Source organism: Podarcis liolepis (assembly GCF_965112155.1).
Source record: "Podarcis liolepis genome assembly, chromosome: 2".
NCBI lineage: Eukaryota > Metazoa > Chordata > Lepidosauria > Squamata > Lacertidae > Podarcis > Podarcis liolepis.
Genome location: NC_139555.1, coordinates 121789499 through 121807994, shown reverse-complemented (window position 1 = coordinate 121807994; position 18496 = coordinate 121789499). Strand labels below are relative to the sequence as shown.

General features: G+C 46.3%; 2 protein-coding genes and 1 long non-coding RNA gene across 5 annotated transcripts in view; 2 read left to right on the top strand and 1 right to left on the bottom strand.

Moving 5' to 3' along the window:
- The window catches only part of LOC310702041, a 257327-nt gene that overhangs the window by 158911 nt on the left and 79920 nt on the right, over positions 1-18496 (bottom strand). The gene's annotated exons all lie outside the window — the stretch shown is intronic.
- Positions 1-18496, top strand: part of LOC310701705 (H-2 class I histocompatibility antigen, Q9 alpha chain-like) — a gene marked incomplete at its 5' end in the record, with an annotated part of 167789 nt that overhangs the window by 91553 nt on the left and 57740 nt on the right. The window contains one exon of one of the 3 annotated variants that reach the window (XM_083492991.1): positions 17712-18049. The exons of 1 other annotated variant lie outside the window; for it this stretch is intronic. In XM_083492991.1, coding sequence (XP_083349117.1) covers positions 17712-18049 — 338 coding nt within the window. The remainder of the gene's footprint in view (positions 1-17711; positions 18050-18496) is intronic. One more of the 3 variants, XM_083492990.1, reaches the window with a different exon arrangement.
- LOC310701765 (major histocompatibility complex class I-related gene protein-like) overlaps positions 1-18496 on the top strand; it is a 66539-nt gene that overhangs the window by 3362 nt on the left and 44681 nt on the right. The gene's annotated exons all lie outside the window — the stretch shown is intronic.

The following is an 18496-nucleotide window of genomic DNA, read 5'->3' as shown; positions in this document are numbered from 1 at the left end:
GGTCTGACCAGAGCAGAATACAGTGGCACTATTACTTCCCTTGATCTAGATGCTATACTCCTATTGATGCATCCCAGAATTGCATTGGCGTTTTTAGCTGCCGCGTCACACTGTTGGCTCATGTCAAGTTTGTGGTCAACCAAGACTCCTAGATCCTTTTCACATGTACTGCTCTCAAGCCAGGTGTCATCCATCTTGTATTTGTGCCTCTCATTTTTTTTTGCCCAAGTGCAATACTTTACATTTCTCCCTGTTAAAATTCATCTTGTTTGTTTTGGCCCAGTTCTCTAATCTGTCAAGGTCGTTTTGAAGTGTGATCCTGTCCTCTGGGGTGTTAGCCACCCCTCTCAGTTTGGTGTCATCTGCAAATTTGATCAGGATGCCCTTGAGTCCATCATCCAAGTTGTTGATAAAGATGTTGAATAAGACCGGGCCCAAGACAGAACCCTGTGGCACCCCACTAGTCACTCTTCTCCAGGATGAAGAGGAACCTTTGGGTTCGGTCAGTCAGCCAGTTACAAATCCACTGAATGGTAGCATAGTCAAGACCGCATTTTACCAGCTTCTTTACAAGAATATCATGGGGCACCTTGTCAAATGCGTTGCTGAAATCAAGGTAGGCTACATCCACTGCGTTCCCTTCATCTACCAGGCTTGTAATTCTGTCAAAAAACGAGATCAGGTTAGTCTGACATGACTTATTTTTCAGAAATCCATGCTGACTATTGGTGATCACAGCATTCCTTTCTAGGTGTTCACAGACTGTTTGCTTAATGATCTGCTCCAGAATCTTCCCTGGTATTGATGTCAGACTGACCGGGCGGTAATTATTTGGGTTTTCTCTTTTCCCCTTTTTGAAAATAGGGACAACATTTGCCCTCCTCCAGTCTGCTGGGACTTCGCCTGTTCTCCAGGAATTCTCAAAGATGACTGCCAGTGGTTCTGAGATCACATCTGCCAGTTCTTTTAATACTCTTGGATGCAGTTCATCTGGCCCTGGAGACTTGAATATATCTAAACTAGCCAAGTATTCTTGTACTATCTCCTTAGTTATTCTGGGCTGTGTTTCCTTTGCTGAATCATTTGCTCCAAATTCTCCAAATTTGATCTTGCCTGAAAGGAAACTGAGCGGGAGGGAGGTAGCAGAGTCGACACACCATCAAGGCAGGGGCAGAGGTACCTGCCCTGGCACCTGGAGCAGTGGGGGGGGGGTTAGCTGGGTCTGGGGGTGCTGAAGCCCTTCTTTGTGTGCTCTGCCTCCTCCTCCAGAGATCTAGAGAACAGGGCCTTCTCTGCAGTGGCTCCCCCTCTGTGGGATGCTCTTCCCAGGGAAGTTCACCTGGCGCCTTCATTATACACCTTTAGGCGCCAGGCAAAAACGTTCTTTTTTAACTAGGCCTTTGGTTGATTTGATCAACACCCTATGCCCTTTTAAAATGTAGGGGTTTTTGGGGGGTGTTATTGCATTGTTTTTATTTTGATTGAATATTTTGTGGTTTTAGATTTTGATTTCGTTCTGTGAACTACCCTGAGATCTCCGGGTATAGGGTGATATAGAAATAATAATAATAATAATGATTATGATAATAATAATAATAATAATAATAATAATAATAATACGTCCCATTTTGCTACTTGAAACAAAAAGGAATTGCACTTCCCCCCTTAGCACTGTGCCCCCCCCCACCTTCCGCCATGGAAATGCCCCATCTCTCAGTGAACTCAACTCGGCTTCTCTCTGTCCAGGTGTGTGTGTGTGTGTGTGTGTGTGTTGCTGTGGGGCTGCCTCCTAGACAGGCCAACTCTGGATATGATGCTGAAGCTTCTGCTCAGCTCCCTGCCTCCCCTCCATCTTCTCCCCAAGTCTTTGTTGGTTGTTACTGTGGAGACTCATTAGGCCCCCTGGTGGCCAGAGCTGGTACAGCCTGTGGGAAAGTGAGCCCTTTTGAGGATAAGGTTCTTCCTTTGCCACGCTCTGTCCCCCTTCCTGTGTTCAATCTCTTGAAGGGGCAAGTGTGGGGAAAGGGGATGTGGGGCCACATGTTGAGACCTGGCCCCAAAGTTGCGTTTGCCCTCCTGTCTCTTCTATCACTGTGGGGCCTTCTTTCTCAAGTGGGGAACCCTCTCTGTGGGTGGTAGCTCAAAGCACAACATTGAAAGATTCCAACACTGAACCATTGAAGCATAAATTATCAAAAGGGGATCCAGGAAGGATCCTGGGAATCACAGGCCAATTAACTTGACATCTGTCCCTGGAAAACTGGTGGAAACTCCCAACTTGAATGCATTTAACTTGAATGATTTCAGCTTATGCTGTTGACAGCTGGCCTGTTGGAATCACACAAATTATAGAAGGCAGAGAGCTCTTTTTGTGCAAGGTTTTCACGAGATCTTGTGGAGCTGTCCTGAGTTCCCAGGAGATCTTTCCAAAGCCTCCCAGAGCCCAGGAAGCAAGACCCAGGTCAGACCTGTTCAGTGCATGGCTCCAGAAGGTCAGATGGTGGGGCGGCTACAAGGGAGTGGCTTTCCTAGGCCCGTTTCTGCAGATATGAGCCACTCCCAGCAAAGAAGAACAGCCTGCCTCAGGCCAGGGGCCAGCCTAGTCCAGCACCCCTTTCTCACAGTGGCCCCCCAGATGAATGGGATGCTGATCTAGATGGGCCATTGGTCAGATCCTGCAAGCTCTTCCTTGTGCACATTACAGTAAGTCTGTGAGATAATATTTTTTCATATTTAATATTCCACTTCTCTTCCTCCGTGTAATTCAAGGCAGCACATGAGAGGGGGGGACATAGGGGAGAGGGGCAGCACTTGACATCTCGGGGGGGAGAGCCCTTCCTGAGTCCCTGGGTCCCAGACCTGATCCTGCTTAGCTTCCGTTCAGTGCCTGCATCCTGAGCCTTCAGACCATGTTGTGGGAGCTCTCATCAGCTTGGCGCTTGCAAGTGGGGGGCAATTCCTGCCCCCTTGGCAAAAGGGGAGGGGCTGGCCTCTCTCTCTCTCACACGGAGCCTCAGCAGAGACATGCAGAGATTTAGTGCTGCCTGTCTGAGCTTTTTCTCGCCCTCTGCTCCATGGGCTATTGTTGTTGATACTTGTATTTATATCCTGTCTTTTCCTCTTTCCTCTGATTCTTAGGCTCCCTCTGCTCTGCCTCCTCTGTGTTTAAGGGCAGGTCTACAAACTCCCCCAAACCCTGCTGAACTTTGGATCTCCTAATTTAGGGCTGCTGCCTGTGATACAGCAGGATTAGGATGCCACCTTCATCTGCAGGACCCCTAACTCTCTGCCCCCCTCTCTTCCTTTCCAGGCTCCACTTCTCACTCCCTGCGCTACTTCTACACAGCTGTGTCTGAGCCTGGCCAGGGGCTGCCCCAGTTCATTGCTGTGGGGTACGTGGATGACCAGCAATTTGTTCAGTACGACAGTGACACCAAGGAGTATCTCCCTCACGTCCCCTGGATAAGGAAGGTGGAAAAGGAGGATCCTCAGTACTGGCACAGGAACACTCAGAACTTCCAGGGCTCTGAGCTGGCGTTCAGGGTGAATCTGCAGACTCTGCAGAATCGCTACAACCAGAGCGGAGGTGAGTGGAAGGCAGGAGAGGAACAGAGTCACACCTCCCCCCCCCCAATATACTTTCCTCCAAGGGCCAGAATTGCAGGGAGGGGGCTGCTGGGAGGAAAGGAAATGGAGGGTGGGGGTCTCCACCAGAGCAGAGGCATCTCCCCTTAATGAAGGTCTTAATGGGGGCTGGGGTGGGGTGGGGTGGGGTGGACAGAGAATGAGACCTGGAGGGGAGAGACCCCCCCCCCACACACTATGACACTCTCTGGACCTGCACATCCTACCAAGGAAATGTCTCCATTGCCTGCCCTTCCTTCCACGCTGGGCTTGGCTTAGGCCTTGTGAGGTGGAAATCTGTCTAGTTCATTTTCCTATGGGAGGGGAAGAGAAGGGTGGGGATCCTGAGGCTGAGACAAGCAAGCCTTGAGTTCTGGTCCTGCTTAAGGAGAAGCCAGCTGCCCAGACAGAGGTGCTGATTGGCTCACCCTTCTGACCATCACCAAGCCCCTCCCACTCCCTGGCACAGTGTTGAAAGAGAAGCCTTTTTAAGGAACACAAATGGACTGGGTTTTGGGGGTCAGAGTGGCAAATACATGGTTAAAACCATAAGCACTGGGGCTGCCACGTTTTACTGTCCTGTATGCAAAAGGAGCATTAGGCCAGAACTGGATCAGGGCCCATTAATATCAGAAATAATCTGTTTTCTAAGCAATTTGCTTTGTGTTATTTCGGGAGTTTCACTCTATCTGATTTTAGTTGGAAAACCTATGGCCAGTTACCTGGGAGGGAAGGAGCCCCAGTGAACTCCATGGGACTTGCTTCTGAGTAAACCTGCATAAGATCCCACATCTCCAGCATTTATTATACATCTGTACTTTCTTGATTGTCTCGCAGTCTACACTTAGGGACCCTTTAGAAAGGTCTTTCACCCCCTTTGTCCAGTTATGGCGATTTCTGCCACACTCCTCCCCCTACCCCCTGCCCCATCCAGTCTTGGAACTCTTACAACAGGCATCACTTAAAGTCTTAAACTCAGTAAAAGTTGGTAGACCTCTGGCCAAAGCCTCTTGGCACACATTTTTGTTTTTTAAACTTCCTTCTGAAATGAGTCAGAAGATGTTAGTCCTTTTGAGACGTTAGTTGTGTGAAAGGAGCCAGCATGCTGGAAGAGTGGGGGGAGGCATTAGTGTTTAGTTCCAAAGTTGAGTGACTCCCCCCTCTAATTGCAATTTTGGAGCAGAACTTCAGAAGTGGGAGCCTCTGCTGGGTCAGGAGGTGTAGCACCCTGCTTGTGGTTAACGCTTAGCTGGAATGAAATATTCAACGCAGCAATAGAGAAATTAAAATAATAATTTATTTGTCAGACAAATAAATGATAGGCACAGTGGCATATGGTTACCAAAGCTCTGCCCACTCCAGCCCTGATGGCCAGCACTTATATTTCCTCAGCCCAGCCCCCTTGCTCCTTCTTTGGCTGCCTCTGTCCAATCAGCCTGGTTGAAATTCCTGTTGGCTGTTTGCTAGAACCAATCATAAAAGATACACCCATTTCCTATTACCTTTTATGGGAGACAAAGAGCTATATTTCCTTCTATCCATAAATGGCAGACAAGTAGCCATATATCTTACATTTGCCTCGACAAGGCACCTTAATTACCAGATCACCTTTTGCCCCTGTTTCCCTGCATTCCAAAAGAAATGTCTCATGGTATTAAATTCTGTCTAAACATAGATCTTGGGTTCACATTCTCACACACCATCAATGAAATAAGAATCTAACATAAGAATCTAACATTTCTTACTTTCTAAATACTTTGCATAATTACATTAAGCTAATAAATCTCATACATAACATAGATAGCTTTTTAGAAGAAAAGGCCTTTGCAAAGTAAAAATAAACTCAATAAAAACAGTTTCAAAAGCAGCCTCTTCAGTTTACACCCCCCCTTTCCCAGCCAGCTGCTTTTTCCATTAGCTCTTGCCCTTTAACCTTAGGAAAATATGACTAGAGTCTGATGGGAGGCACATAGTATTATTTTCTGTTAAACAATAAATATTACTATTTACCAACTCTTAATTAGTGTTTTTGCAGCTTGATTGTATTCTGTAATATGTAGGGTCAGTATAACCTTTGCTCCCAGCCTGTAATTTCCTTTTACAACTTTGAGAAATTTGTCTCCTGTTACTGCTATAAATCAGGGGGGCCCTGTTCAGGAAGATAAACAACTGCCAAAGTAATTAGCCAGCTGCTTTTCTGCCTGGCATGAAACATACAAACATTTGCAAATATATTTTTAAGCTCATTTTAAAATACAGGCCTTGATCAGATGCCTCAGAGGGAGATCTCTCTATGATTTTGCACCTTTACCTTCCAGGCTTCTCCACTTCCTCACTTTCTAAGCAGGCTCCCTGCTTCAGGACTTTTCCCTGCCCCTAACAGCACCACAGGTGTCCCAGCACTTCAAACAATAACTGAAGTGGAAGGGTAGAAATGTGGGTGAGATGGACGGGTGGGCTATGCTATGATGTCAGCTTCACCCTCCTGCCCCCTTTGGCCCCTGGGGACAACCCTGATCAGGATCTGGCCCTGAAGCCAAAGAGATTCCCCACCTGTGACACAGAATAACGGAGGTGGAAGGAGCCTTGCCAAAGGGGTCAGGCTGAGTGTGTCCAGAACCCTCTGGGGCCTTCGTTGGCCTTGTCAGGCTTGCAAGGAAGAAACCCAGGGGGTCAGCTGAGACCAAGCCAGCGCTGCAATGGGCAGGTCTGCTTTTCTTGCAGTGGGATCAGGCCCGGCCTGGCCTTGCAGGCTTCCTCTTGGGCTCCTGGGAATTCTGCTTCTCCCCCTTTTAAAAATGGGGATTGGGTCCCTCTTGAGCCCCTGCACCTATCCACGGAAAATCCCCCATAAATGTCACCAAAATGTATCTTGTTTCCTGATGCAGATCATTTCTTGCAATTGCTTAGCTCAGAAAATCCCAAACAAATGAGGTGGCCACTTCAAAGGTGCCACGGACAGCCCTGGAAATGTCGTCTGATTCTATTTAAAAACAATGTTGAAGGTGTAGGTGTATCGGGATTGATCCCACTTAACATCTTGAGGAAACGGGAGGGGAGTGAGCTTCATCTATAAAATGAGGGAGAAAGCAATTTATGCTGAAGAAGCAATGAGACAAAGCAACTTCCCTCCAAGCCAAAGCTCCATATCTAAACCTGGTGGGGTTTGTGGTTTGGTTTGTTGTTTGCATAGGCCAACCACAAACCATTGTTTGAGTGCATAAAAAGAACTATATCACCTTGGGACATGGTCTTGTAGAAGATACTATTTATTTATTATTATTATTAAATATGTTGAGTAGTTCTAGAGGGAGGACTCCAAAGTAGCACTGTTACAACCCTTCTACCTGCCAGAGGGAACAATCTCTCCCCCCCCCCCCCCGCAGACCTTTCTGGGGCTTCTCCTGATAACCCCCAGCTGATTTGTGGGGAACAGACGGGAAGGAGATGGGGAGAAAGCCCCAGTTGTGTGAGCGAGACTTGTTCCTTCTGGCTCCTGTTAGACTAACTGTGTTAGCTGAATCCAGCCCAGAAAAGAGAAGCTGCTCTAATCCAAGGCTGTATACTCCCCAACTCAATTCAGCTGTAAGCCAAGGGCTCCTGAGATGAAAGGGGAAGCCTAAATCAGAAGTGAGAGCAACCTGGTGTCCTCTGGGACAGCCTCTCCTCCATTGCTGAGCTCCCTCAGGCTCCCCAGAAAAACAAAGAGCTGTTAGGAAAACATTCTTGAAGAAACAGGTAAAGGTTCCTGGAAGCCTTTAAAGAGGGTTCCAGAATTTTCTTTAGCATGTTAGAGTTAGCACTCTAGGTTTGATTGGTGTCAGCTGGAGGTGCAAATAAAGGGAGGAAGTTGCAGGGTGCAATTTCTGCACGAGGAAAACACACACACACACACACACACACACACACACACACACAGTCCGCACGCACACTGACAACAAGGTTGGAAGTAAGACAATGTGTGCTGCTAATAGTGTGAGTTTTGCTGTGTCGGGATTGTTAATTACTGGAATGAGAATACCATGCTGGAGAGCTAAAGAAGGATTCTCAATAGCTTGTATATAATAGTAACAGAAGGGATGCGGGTGGCGCTGTGGGTTAAACCACAGAGCCTAGGACTTGCCAATCAGAAGGTCGACAGTTCGAATCCCCACAATGGGGTGAGCTCCCGTTGCTCGGTCCCTGCTCCTGCCAACCTAGCAGTTCGAAAGCGCCTAAAAGTGCAAATAGGTACTGCTCTGGCGGGAAGGTAAACTGTGTTTCCATGCGCTGCTCTGGTTCGCCAGAAGTGGCTTAGTCATGCTGGCCACATGACCCGGAAGCTGTACGGCGGCTCCCTCAGCCAGTAAAGCGAGATGAGCGCCTCAACCCCAGAGTCGGTCATGACTGGACCTAATGGTCAGGGGTCCCTTTGCCTTTTAGTAGTAACAAAATGCTTGTGCGACCAGTCAAGCAATAAAGAAGCTCTTGACTGTGAGTTTGAGTGGGACTCCTGTTCTTGTCCTCTGCCTCTGGGGAAAACTCTGCTACAAACAGTCAGAAGTGGTTTAACCAAGGTGCCACCACACAAGCAGAAAAGCGCAGTGGAAGTGTGTGCAGAAGCCTCCCTGGATTTTCGGTGTTTGAGAACCAAGGCACCACCGTACAAAAGAACTTGTATTGGGGGGCAGGGGGGGACACAATAATGGAAAATTATACGAAAAAAGACTCTGCAGTGGCAGGCACAGATGTCTTCCCTTCACCCCCCATGCCTGTTATTTGTGGCACAAAACAAGGAGGCCAGTTGACGCTTGGCTCTCTCCCTGGCACCGTTGGCAGTGGCTTTGTGGCAAAGTAGTAATAGGGAGGGATCCTGGAAGAGAGCAAAGAGCTGGGAATCCAGTTGGGAATCCAGCCCTGGTGCTGCTGATATTGAAATTAAAGGGGGGGGGTACCTGAAACTTGGATAACTCTGTGCTCATGTGCCTTACTACTGGTCCCAGGCAGCAAATGGATGTTATTTGCATTATTGAGGTGCCAATATTCCCCCCCCCCCTGTCTCCTGCAATTATGACCCCAGAATAGGCACAGCCATGAGTTCTCTCCCTTCTATGAAACTTCTTCCCTCTGCCTCCTCGTCCTCCCCACTGCCTTGGAGAACTGGGGGTGGGGGGCGGCTGGGGTCTGCAGTGCTGGAGACGACAGGAAGGAAGGATGGTGTCCCTATTCCATATTCCACAGGGAGATGGGGGCCCCCACAGGGATGCCGGCTGTCAGCCCCCCTTTCTCCTTGGAGCCTTTCAGAATCCATCAGGTTGTCTGGACTGCTCACTCCACCTGCTGGGGGGCTGATAGAGAACGGGGCCCCACATCTGGCAGTTGCTCTTCTTAAAAACCTGCCTCACCCCATGGAACTGACCTCCAGGAAAGAGTCCCTCAAGAAGAGAGTTCAGAAATGGGCTAGTCCCGGTGTGTGGGCAGCCAGGATCACAAACAGATTTTATTTTATTTTATTTCACAATTGTAACTACCCGATCCTCTGCATGTTTACTTGGAAGTAAGTCCAACCCCACTCAGTGTGACCTAGCTTCAAGCAAATATGCAAAAAGAAATGTATGCACAGTTGTACCTCCGGTTGTGTATTTTCGAGATACGAATGTGGCAAACCTGGAAGTATACTTCTGTGTTTTTGCCACTCACACATGCGCAGAAACGCTCTTATCGCACCGCATGCGTGTGCAGAAGCGGTGCCTCTGCTTGTGGACTTGTTTGGGTTGCCGACGGACCCCTGGAATGAATTAAGTTTGTTCAGGAGGGTCCACTCTAATAGGTAATGGGAGAATCAAAATGATCTGTCAATTTAAGCATTGTGGGACTTCAAAATGATTGTTTTAATGTTGTTGTTGTTTTGAAGATTTGGTGGTAGCCCCCTGGGGTGGGCAGGAGGGTGCTGGGACCCGCCATCTTTGACAAGGGCAGCCTGGCTTCTGCTGAGAAGGGGGGGGGCATTTTGAAGTGGGGCAACCCCCCCCCTTGCGGCTTCCCTTTCCCTCCCAGGCCATGAGGAAACTTCTTTTTCCAAAGGCCCTTCCAAGACTTTCCTCCTTTTAGGGAAAAGGTCCTTGATATGGAGAAGCTGGGGGGAGAGAGATGGAGGGGAAGAGGAGACCTTCTCTCTTGAAAGGGCCCCCCATGTGTGGGTGTCCCCCTTCCATGTTGCCCCTTTCCTCTTTCTGGGGGGGGGACAGGGGGCAGCTGAGGCGTCTCTCCCAAAGGGGCAAGATCCAGAGGAGCAGAGCTGGGGAGAAATAGGGACAGACCTGTGACCTCTGGCCCTGCAAGGGATGCTCCTGTTGGGCAGAAAGGGAAACCCCTCCCCCACCTCCAGGGAGTTGGGAGAATCCACTAGGACTTGGGGGGGTGGGGGGAGAAAGTGTGAGGCGATGAGAGGGAGGGGGGCAATTAAAGGGGGGCTTTATAGGCTCAGGATTGTAGTGTTTCCCTCAGGGAACGTGTTATGTGGATGAGCCTTCAGAAAGATACAATGCTGGTTGATTTTTCTCCCCTCTGACTGTTGCCTCTTCCCTGAGTCTGAGGCAAATAAATCCTTTTTCCTGGGCTCTTTTGCTGATGGGGGGAGGGACTGCTCTGACCTCCCTTGACCTCCTGGGCCTCTTTTGACCCTTCCAGGGATCCACACCCTTCAGAGGATGATTGGCTGTGAGCTGAGGTCAGACGGGCGCAAAGGAGGAGGGTATTGGCAGTTTAGCTACGATGGGAGGGACTTCATCGCCTTCGACAAGGAGACCCTCACCTGGACTGCAGCCCAGACGGAGGCCCAAGTGAGCAAGAGGAAGTTGGATGCTGAATTGGCTGGAATCCAATACAATAAGCACTACCTGGAGAAGGAGTGCATTGAGTGGCTGCAGAGATACTTGGAGTACGGAAAGGAGACTCTGCAAAGAACAGGTGAGGGGGGCTCAATGGGGAGGGTAGGGGGGCTCAGTGGGGCAGTTTTCCTTTAAGCTCCCCCCCCCCTTAACAGTCTTCCTTTCTGGACCAAACAGCAAACACTCTTCTTGGTGGGGGCGGCAAAAAGAAGTTTGGGACCCTGGGAGGAGAAAGGGGGTCACTTCAGAGTATGATGGGGGGGGAGATGCTTAAAAACAGCCCCCCCATGCCCCTTTGGCTAGAATAAGGGATGGCAAAAGACAAATGGGGGAGGGGACACAGAAACAGCAGGGAAGGGGCCAGGAAAGCAAAATGCATGTTAAGTTAAATAAAATAAAAAAAAGAAAATTGAAATGGACAGATTTGAGGGGAGATACAGAAAACCTCTTGCCTTTAAAGTCTTTAAAGTCTTTAAAACTAGATAAATCAACCTTTTTAAAAAAACAGAAAATGTGTGGGGAGCCCATAAAATATGTCTTAGAGGGCAGGATGCAGCCCCCTCACTAAGACTGTAGGTTAGCAGAAACCCTGCACATGGTGAGAGAGTATGGGAGTTCCCACTTCTACCTTATTATATCTATTATTTCTGAGGAATTTTGCTTTTTTCCATGGGGAACGTTCAGAAGTGTCATCTTCCCCAACCCCGTGCCTTCAAATGGTACAGTCCACTCTTCTGCCTTCAGGAATCTGGCTCAGGGGCCAATCAAATGATCAAGTCTTTTGACTGGCTTTCTTCCTATCTCTATTAGCTTTGCTGATATTAACATTAATTAAAAATGAAATAATTCTAGCACTCTCCCTTTTTGAGGAATGACACATACGTGTTAGCCGTGCTTAGAGAGATCTGAGCAAATTCATCTATGGGAGCCTGGTAATAATTCACCCCCGAGACACTGAGCATATTTCTTGAGGTTGAGGATTTCACCCCAAAAGCCACAATGAAGCGTTTTCAATGGTGACAACGTGCAAAGGTGGCTGGGAACCATCCTTTTTGAGACAGAGGTTCTGCTGAGGACAGGTGGGGTGGGGTGGGGTGGGGTGGGGAGGTCTTGTTTTGGGTTTTTGTGGGGAAAGGGCTTGACCTTCCTTCCTTCCTGCTCCCCCCAGCAGAGTCACATCCCCTCCTAGACCGAGTTTCCAGTCCAGGCACTGCAAAGCGGGTGGGATCCTGGAACAGCCCCTTCAGACAACAGCTACCCAGGGAGCCAGGAAGGGGGAAAGATGCATTCTTGAATATTAACCCAAGTTTTCAAACAAGGGTTACATTCTGCGGATCATGCCTAAAGCCAAAATCATGTATAGTCAAAACACATTGTATTCAAGGGCGATTGGGTTGCCAAAGTCCTTCTTCCCCAGACGCCCGTCTCCTCCTTTTGGTTTTTAGAATATTTTTGGCAAGTGCGTAAAACTGTATGTGCACAAGTTAAATGTGCGCTAGTTGCTGGCTTACTGGGCCTCCTGGTCTGCCCTTTCCACTCCAGGGGAGGCTGCCGTGGAGAAGGGAGATGGGCCCTTTCCAACCTCAAGGGACCCTTTCAGGGCAGGCGGGAGAACTAGAAAGGAGCTCTATGACTCATGGAGAATTAAACACCCTAATGGGAAAGATATTACACACTTCTCGGAAGCTAAAAAATCAGGGGAGAAGTTAGATGCTATTTGGATTTCTAAAGGGCTGACCCTCTTAGAAAAAGCAGAAATTCTGGGAAGGACTGTATCAGACCATAATCCAGTAACAATACTGTAATGGTTCTAGGGGTTGCTTGTGTGTAAGTTGCCGCCACTCCTGGCTAGGTTACCTGGTTGAACCCTTTCTGTCTGGACAGCCTTTCACTTCGTGACTGTCTCAGTCGCTGGCAGTTCCAACAGTGGGCATTTCTTGAACCTCTTCCAGCATAGAAGTTCTTTGATGCCAAGTCTCCTCCTACTCTCCTTGCGCGGAAGTCTTCTGCGCAGGGAGGGTGAGGGCAGAGGCGCACCCGTGCTCTCCCCGCTGGTCTCCGGTGAAGAGTCCTGGAGCCTCCTCTCCAATTCCCATATCTGCCCCCCTTCTCCACTGGTGTTACCCTGATTTCCTTCCCCAGCAGATGGGCTGCCTCTCTCCCTACTGGGACCCTCTCCGGCATCCCTCTGGAGCCCTCCCTCCGCCTCTGGCTCCGATGGCAGTTCCCTGACAAATACATATGGAAATTAAAAAGAAAATAAAGGGAAGGTGGAGGATGAACGATGAGATATGGAGAGATGACCAATGGGTGACGCAAGCAAAAATCAAGTTAGCGGAATTTTTTGAGATAAATGGGAAACAAAATACAGATATAAATGTAGTTTGGGACGCAAGTAAAGCGTACATGAGGGGTCTTGGAATACAACAAATGGCTAGGCTGAAGAAGATAAAAGACAATAATATCCAAGAGCTAACTAAACAGATAAGAATTAATGAAAAAGAGTTGATCAAAAATCCAAAAAGTCATGAAATATTACAAAAAATAAAGATATTACAATCCCATATCTCTAGTATATTAAATAAGGAAGTAGAAAATAAAATTAAATGGGCAAAACAAAGGTATTTTGAGTCCGCCAATAAGCCCAGTAAGTTGTTAGCATGGATGATAAAGGAAAAGCAATCAAAAAAAGTTATAAATAAAATTTTGGACCAAGGGGAGGAAATAACAGACCCAGTAAAAATAAAAATAAAATTCTTAAACTTTTATAAAGATTTGTATACACAAGAACAATTAGAGGTTAATAAAATGGAACAGTATTTACAACAAAATAAATTACCAAGAATTGAAAAAGAAGAAGTTGAGGCCCTAAACTCCAATATAGAAATAGATGAAATAGCACAAGTAATAAAAAAAATGAAGAGCGGCAAATCACCAGGTCTTGACGGAATTACATTAATGTACAATAAGAATCTGGAAGAAGTAATCCTCCCTATATTACAAAGAATAATTAATAACATACTGGCTGGGAAAGATATACCACAGTCATGGAAAGAAGCACTGATCACTCTAATCCCGAAACAGGGAGTGGAGTTGACGGACATGAAAAATTATAGACCAATCTCCCTGTTGAGTACAGACTATAAAATCTATGCTGGGGTGATGGCTAATAGATTAAAAAAGACTCTAAACAAAATAATCAGCAGAGACCAGGCGGGCTTCTTACCAGATAGACATATAAAAGACAATACAAGAATAATAATTGACCTGTTGGAGTATGTGGAAATGAAACCAAGTAAAAAGATGGCCATGTTGATGCAGAAAAAGCTTTTGATAGAGTATCATGGAATTTCCTATTGGAAACTTTCAAAGGTCTGGACATAGGAGAGAAAATAATTAATGGAATTAGGGCGATATATGATAACCAAAAAGCAAAATTGCTAATAAATAACGAGATCACCGAAGAGTTCAGCATCGAAAGGGGGACAAGACAGGGGTGCCCTCTCTCCCCACTTCTTTTTATTGCCACCTTGGAACCACTTTTAATAGCAATAAGAAACTATAAAAATATAAGAGGAATTAACCTAGGAACTCGATACTACAAAATTAAAACCTTTGGCGATGATGTAATCGTAACCACTGAAAACCCAGTGGAAAGTATCCAAAAAACGCTTGCACAATTGGAAGAATTTGAGAAAGTCTCTGGGTTCAAACTGAATAAAGGAAAATCCAAATTATTAACGAAAAATTTACGTAAGTTGGAACAAGAGGAACTGGAAAATACAACAGGTTTAAAGGTAGCCAATAAGGTAAATTATTTGGGGGTTTGGATCACCAATAAGAATATAAACTTATATAAGGACAATTATGAGAAGAAGTGGAAGGAAATAAAAAAAGAACTAGAGACTTGGGGAAAATTGAATTTGTCCCTGTGGGGGAGAATATCCACAGTTAAAATGATGGTATTGCCAAAGATGATTTTTATGTTCCAAACAATACCTATAATTAGAGGCGTAAAGTGTTTTAAGGAATGGCAGAAAGACCTTGCCAAGTTTATTTGGCAAGGGAAAAAACCACGCATAAAATGTAAGCTACTAACAGAGTTGAAGGAAAAAGGAGGCTTCGCGGTCCCTGACCTTAAACTGTACTTTGAGGCAGCATGTTGGACATGGATTAAGGACTGGATATTACCGTAAATTTCGCTCCAAAACACGCACTTTTTTGCTCTGAGAAAGTAAGGGGAAATGCCTGTGCGTGTTAAGGAGCGAATGCACGGATCAGAGCCATGGCTGCCGTCAGTCAGGCAAAGCGGGAGCCACTTACACGCTCTACGAGGCTCTCACTTTGCTTTCTTTAAAGCGACCTGGAGCCAGAAAGGAGGGAGGGAAGGAGAGCCATAGCAGCAAAGCCGGCAGCAGCCGCTTACACGGGAGGAGGGACAGACGCTAGCAAAGGTCTGTGCGCTCTCTAAACAGAGCAATGAGGCTGCAGAGAGACGGCAGGAAAGATAAAATTTAAGCAACCAGCAGCAAAAACCAACCTCGAGCTCAGCCAGCGCAGTGAAAACCAGGAAGTAAAAAAAAAGGCTGGGGAGGGAATGAGGGAGAGGGGAAAACTTCGCAAATCCCCTGGCTGGGCTGGAGCAGCTTGTTTTCAGGCAGGATAGATTTGAGCATTGTCTGGGTCCTAGTGCCCCTACCGCTTTTTTGTGCTCCATTCTATTGCTGCTGGTGGCTGCTTATCATTCAGGCTGCAAGGAGGAGCACTTTTCCACAGCTAATGGCAAATCCCCTGGAATCCAAGTCCTCCTCACTTGCTCAAATCTATTCCGCCTCAAAACAAGGAGCGGAAGGAAAAGGCTGCAAGCTGTTAAATGGAAAAAAAACCCAGGCACAGGGCAAATACCTTAAGTATACCTTTAAAGCAATAGTGCTCTTTCCCTCCCTCCTCCTCGCGGAAAAGCTCCTTGTCCCTTGAGTTCTTTTCCTTCCCTCCCCACTTAAAACGTGGTTACAAAGCACGGATCCACATGGATCCTCAGGATTTTTGCATTGGGCTACCCCAAACTCACTGTCAGATCACATGTCTGTGGCCACAGCATGAACCATAAAAATCATACACCCACTGTTTCATTTAGAATATTTTTTCCTCGTTTTCCTCCTCTAAAAACTACATGCGTGTTATGGTCAGATGCGTGTTATAGAGCGAAAAATACGGTAATTAAAAACACGGAAGTCCTAGATCTGGAGGGATGGGATATTGTGTACGGGTGGCATGGCTACATAGGCTATGACAAGGTTAAATCCCACAAAGGATTTTTAAATAATATTGTGAGAAGGGCATTATATGAAGTATGGGAGAGGAGTAAAAAATCAGTAGTAACCAAAACACCATGATGGCTGTCACAAATGGAATCTGTGTCGGTTCACAGGATAAATATGAACAGTGATTGGCTAACACATAAGGATTTAGCAGAGGAAACAAGCAGTGATCCGAAAATAAAGGACCTAAGCGAATTGAAACAGAAGGGAATAACCTGGCTGCAGTATTATCAATTAAAAGCCGCCCTTGAAAAGGACAAAAGAACCAAAGGATTTGACAAAAAAAATCCTATCTGGAGAAGGATATTTTATATAATAATCAAAAGACACTTTCTAAAATGTACAAACTACTTTTGAATTGGCAAAGAAAGGAGGAAGATATCAAAGAAATTATAGTAAAATGGGAGAGGGACCTGGGACATACGATCAAACCCAATATTTGGAATAAATTATGGACTAAAAATATAAAATTCACGGCTTGTTTCCTTATAAGGGAAAATCTTATGAAAATGTATTATAGGTGGTACCTGTAAAACTTGCAAAAATAAATAAATCAAACAATAACAAGTGCTGGCGATGTAAGGAACAGATAGGAACATACTACCATATGTGGTGGTCCTGTCTAGAGATACAAAGATTTTGGAACATGATTTATGAAGAGATAAAGAGATTGATAAAAACTACATTTAGCAAGAAACTGGAAGAATTTTTATTAGGAATGGTTTCAGATCATATTCCCAAAAACAAAAGGCTATTTATGTATGCAACGTCAGCAGCAAGGGTTATAGTGGCAAAACACTGGAAAGATAAAAATACACCCACTAAAGAGGAATGGGTAGTCAAATTGTGCGAGTACTTGGAGCTCGCAAAGCTGACAGATGCAATAAGAGATAAACCTAAAAAATTGGTGAAAGAAGAATGGGAATGTTTAAATAATTATTTAGGGGACAAGGGCTCAGCAAGAAAGATCTGGCTATGTTTAGAATGATACTGCATAGAGAAATGTTCCCTGATACCAAGATGAGGGATTCCTTTGGAATGCAGATAGAGAGAATTGATAAGAATAATGATCTCTTGTGAGCTTGACAGAAGTGTACAATAGATGAGCTTTCCTGCTTTGGCTCAGCTTCCTTTTTCTTTGTTCTTTCTTTTTTCTATTTTCTCTTTTCTTTTCTTTTATCTTTCCTATAGTTGCTTATGTTCTGTGTCATGTACTTTGATATTTTTTGTAGTTTTGTAAGGTTTTTTTTTATTACTATTAAGGAATATTTCCTTTGTAATTTTGGTTGTCTATATTTATATATACCTGTTTAAAGCAAAATAAAAGTTAAAAAAGGAAAAAAAGAAAAAGAAAGGAGCTCTGTCTTCCCCAGGGCTGTTGGCTTTGCTCACTATTGGGCTGAAAAGTCACAGAGAGCAGTGAGTCCAGCATTTCTTCCCCCTCAAGAGAGGAACAGGATCAGCCTGAGCTGCCCTCAGTTCATGACTTGCAACTTGGAAGGATCCCATTGGGGACCTGGTGGAATTTGCCCCTCAGCCTAGAGGCAGCTCCCTGGGACTATCTTGGAACCACAAGTGGTCATGTTTGAGTTTTGTTAGAGCTTTTCAAGATGACAATTTAATTTGTACCCAGCCCTCCATCCCAAAGGAGTCTGCTTTGGCAAGCAAAGGATAAAACATCTAAAAACAGTTCCAGCATAGACACTGACTGGGGAAGATGCCAAGGCAGGTCAAGGAAATCCCATTTATTCACAGTTCTTTTTAATTTCTGGAGATGTGAGATTCTGACTAGGTTGCCCCTTGGGTCCCTGCTCCTCTGCTCTTAAAAAATACAGGATTCCTCCAGGCTCCCGTTCTGGATGTCTCTCTGTTAACCCCAATGCGGCCCTTTTTGCAGAGGCTCCGGTGGTGAAGGTGACCAGGAAGGCAGACTATGACGGCCTGGAGACCCTCGTTTGCCAAGTCCACGGCTTCTACCCCAAGGAGATTGATGCCAGCTGGGTGAAGGACGGGGAGGTCTGGCAGGAGGGCACCCTCCGAGGATTGGTCGCCCCCAACTCGGACGGGACCTACTATCTCTTGCTCAGTGTCCAGATCGACCCCGAGGAGAGGGAGCGCTTCCGGTGCCGCGTGGAGCATGACAGCCTGGAGAAGCCTCTGGACGTGGCCTGGGAGAAGGAGCCTGGTGAGAGACAGACAGACAGACAGGAGGGGAAGGGGTGGGCTCTGGGAGGGGTATTTCCACCCAACTCCTCCCTTCAGCAGCAGCACAACTCAGATGGGGAACCCCAGTTGGATCCTGTCTGTGCCTCTGGAGGGAAGCAACTGAATCGGAATCTGTAGATTTCAGCAGAGATGAAGCCATTTCTGGCAAGTGTCTCATAGGCCTTAAACTCAAATTGGTTTTTGTAGGTAAATACTGGCTGCCACCTTTTTGCCTTTAAGCCCAAGTAGTTGTGATGTCAAAGAATGTGGGCACATATTTTACTTCTTCAAAATCAAACAGTCACTACGACTGAAAAAGGGGCAACGAACTCAAAAGAGAGAGTCCCAGACTGGCTGCACTTTACAGTGAAAAAGATTCTCACTCGCTTTTCCTCACAAGCATGCTCAGCTAGAAATCCTCCTGGGCTCATAGCTCAGCACCTCCACTCAAATCTCCTGCTTGAGGCCTTGGGGAGC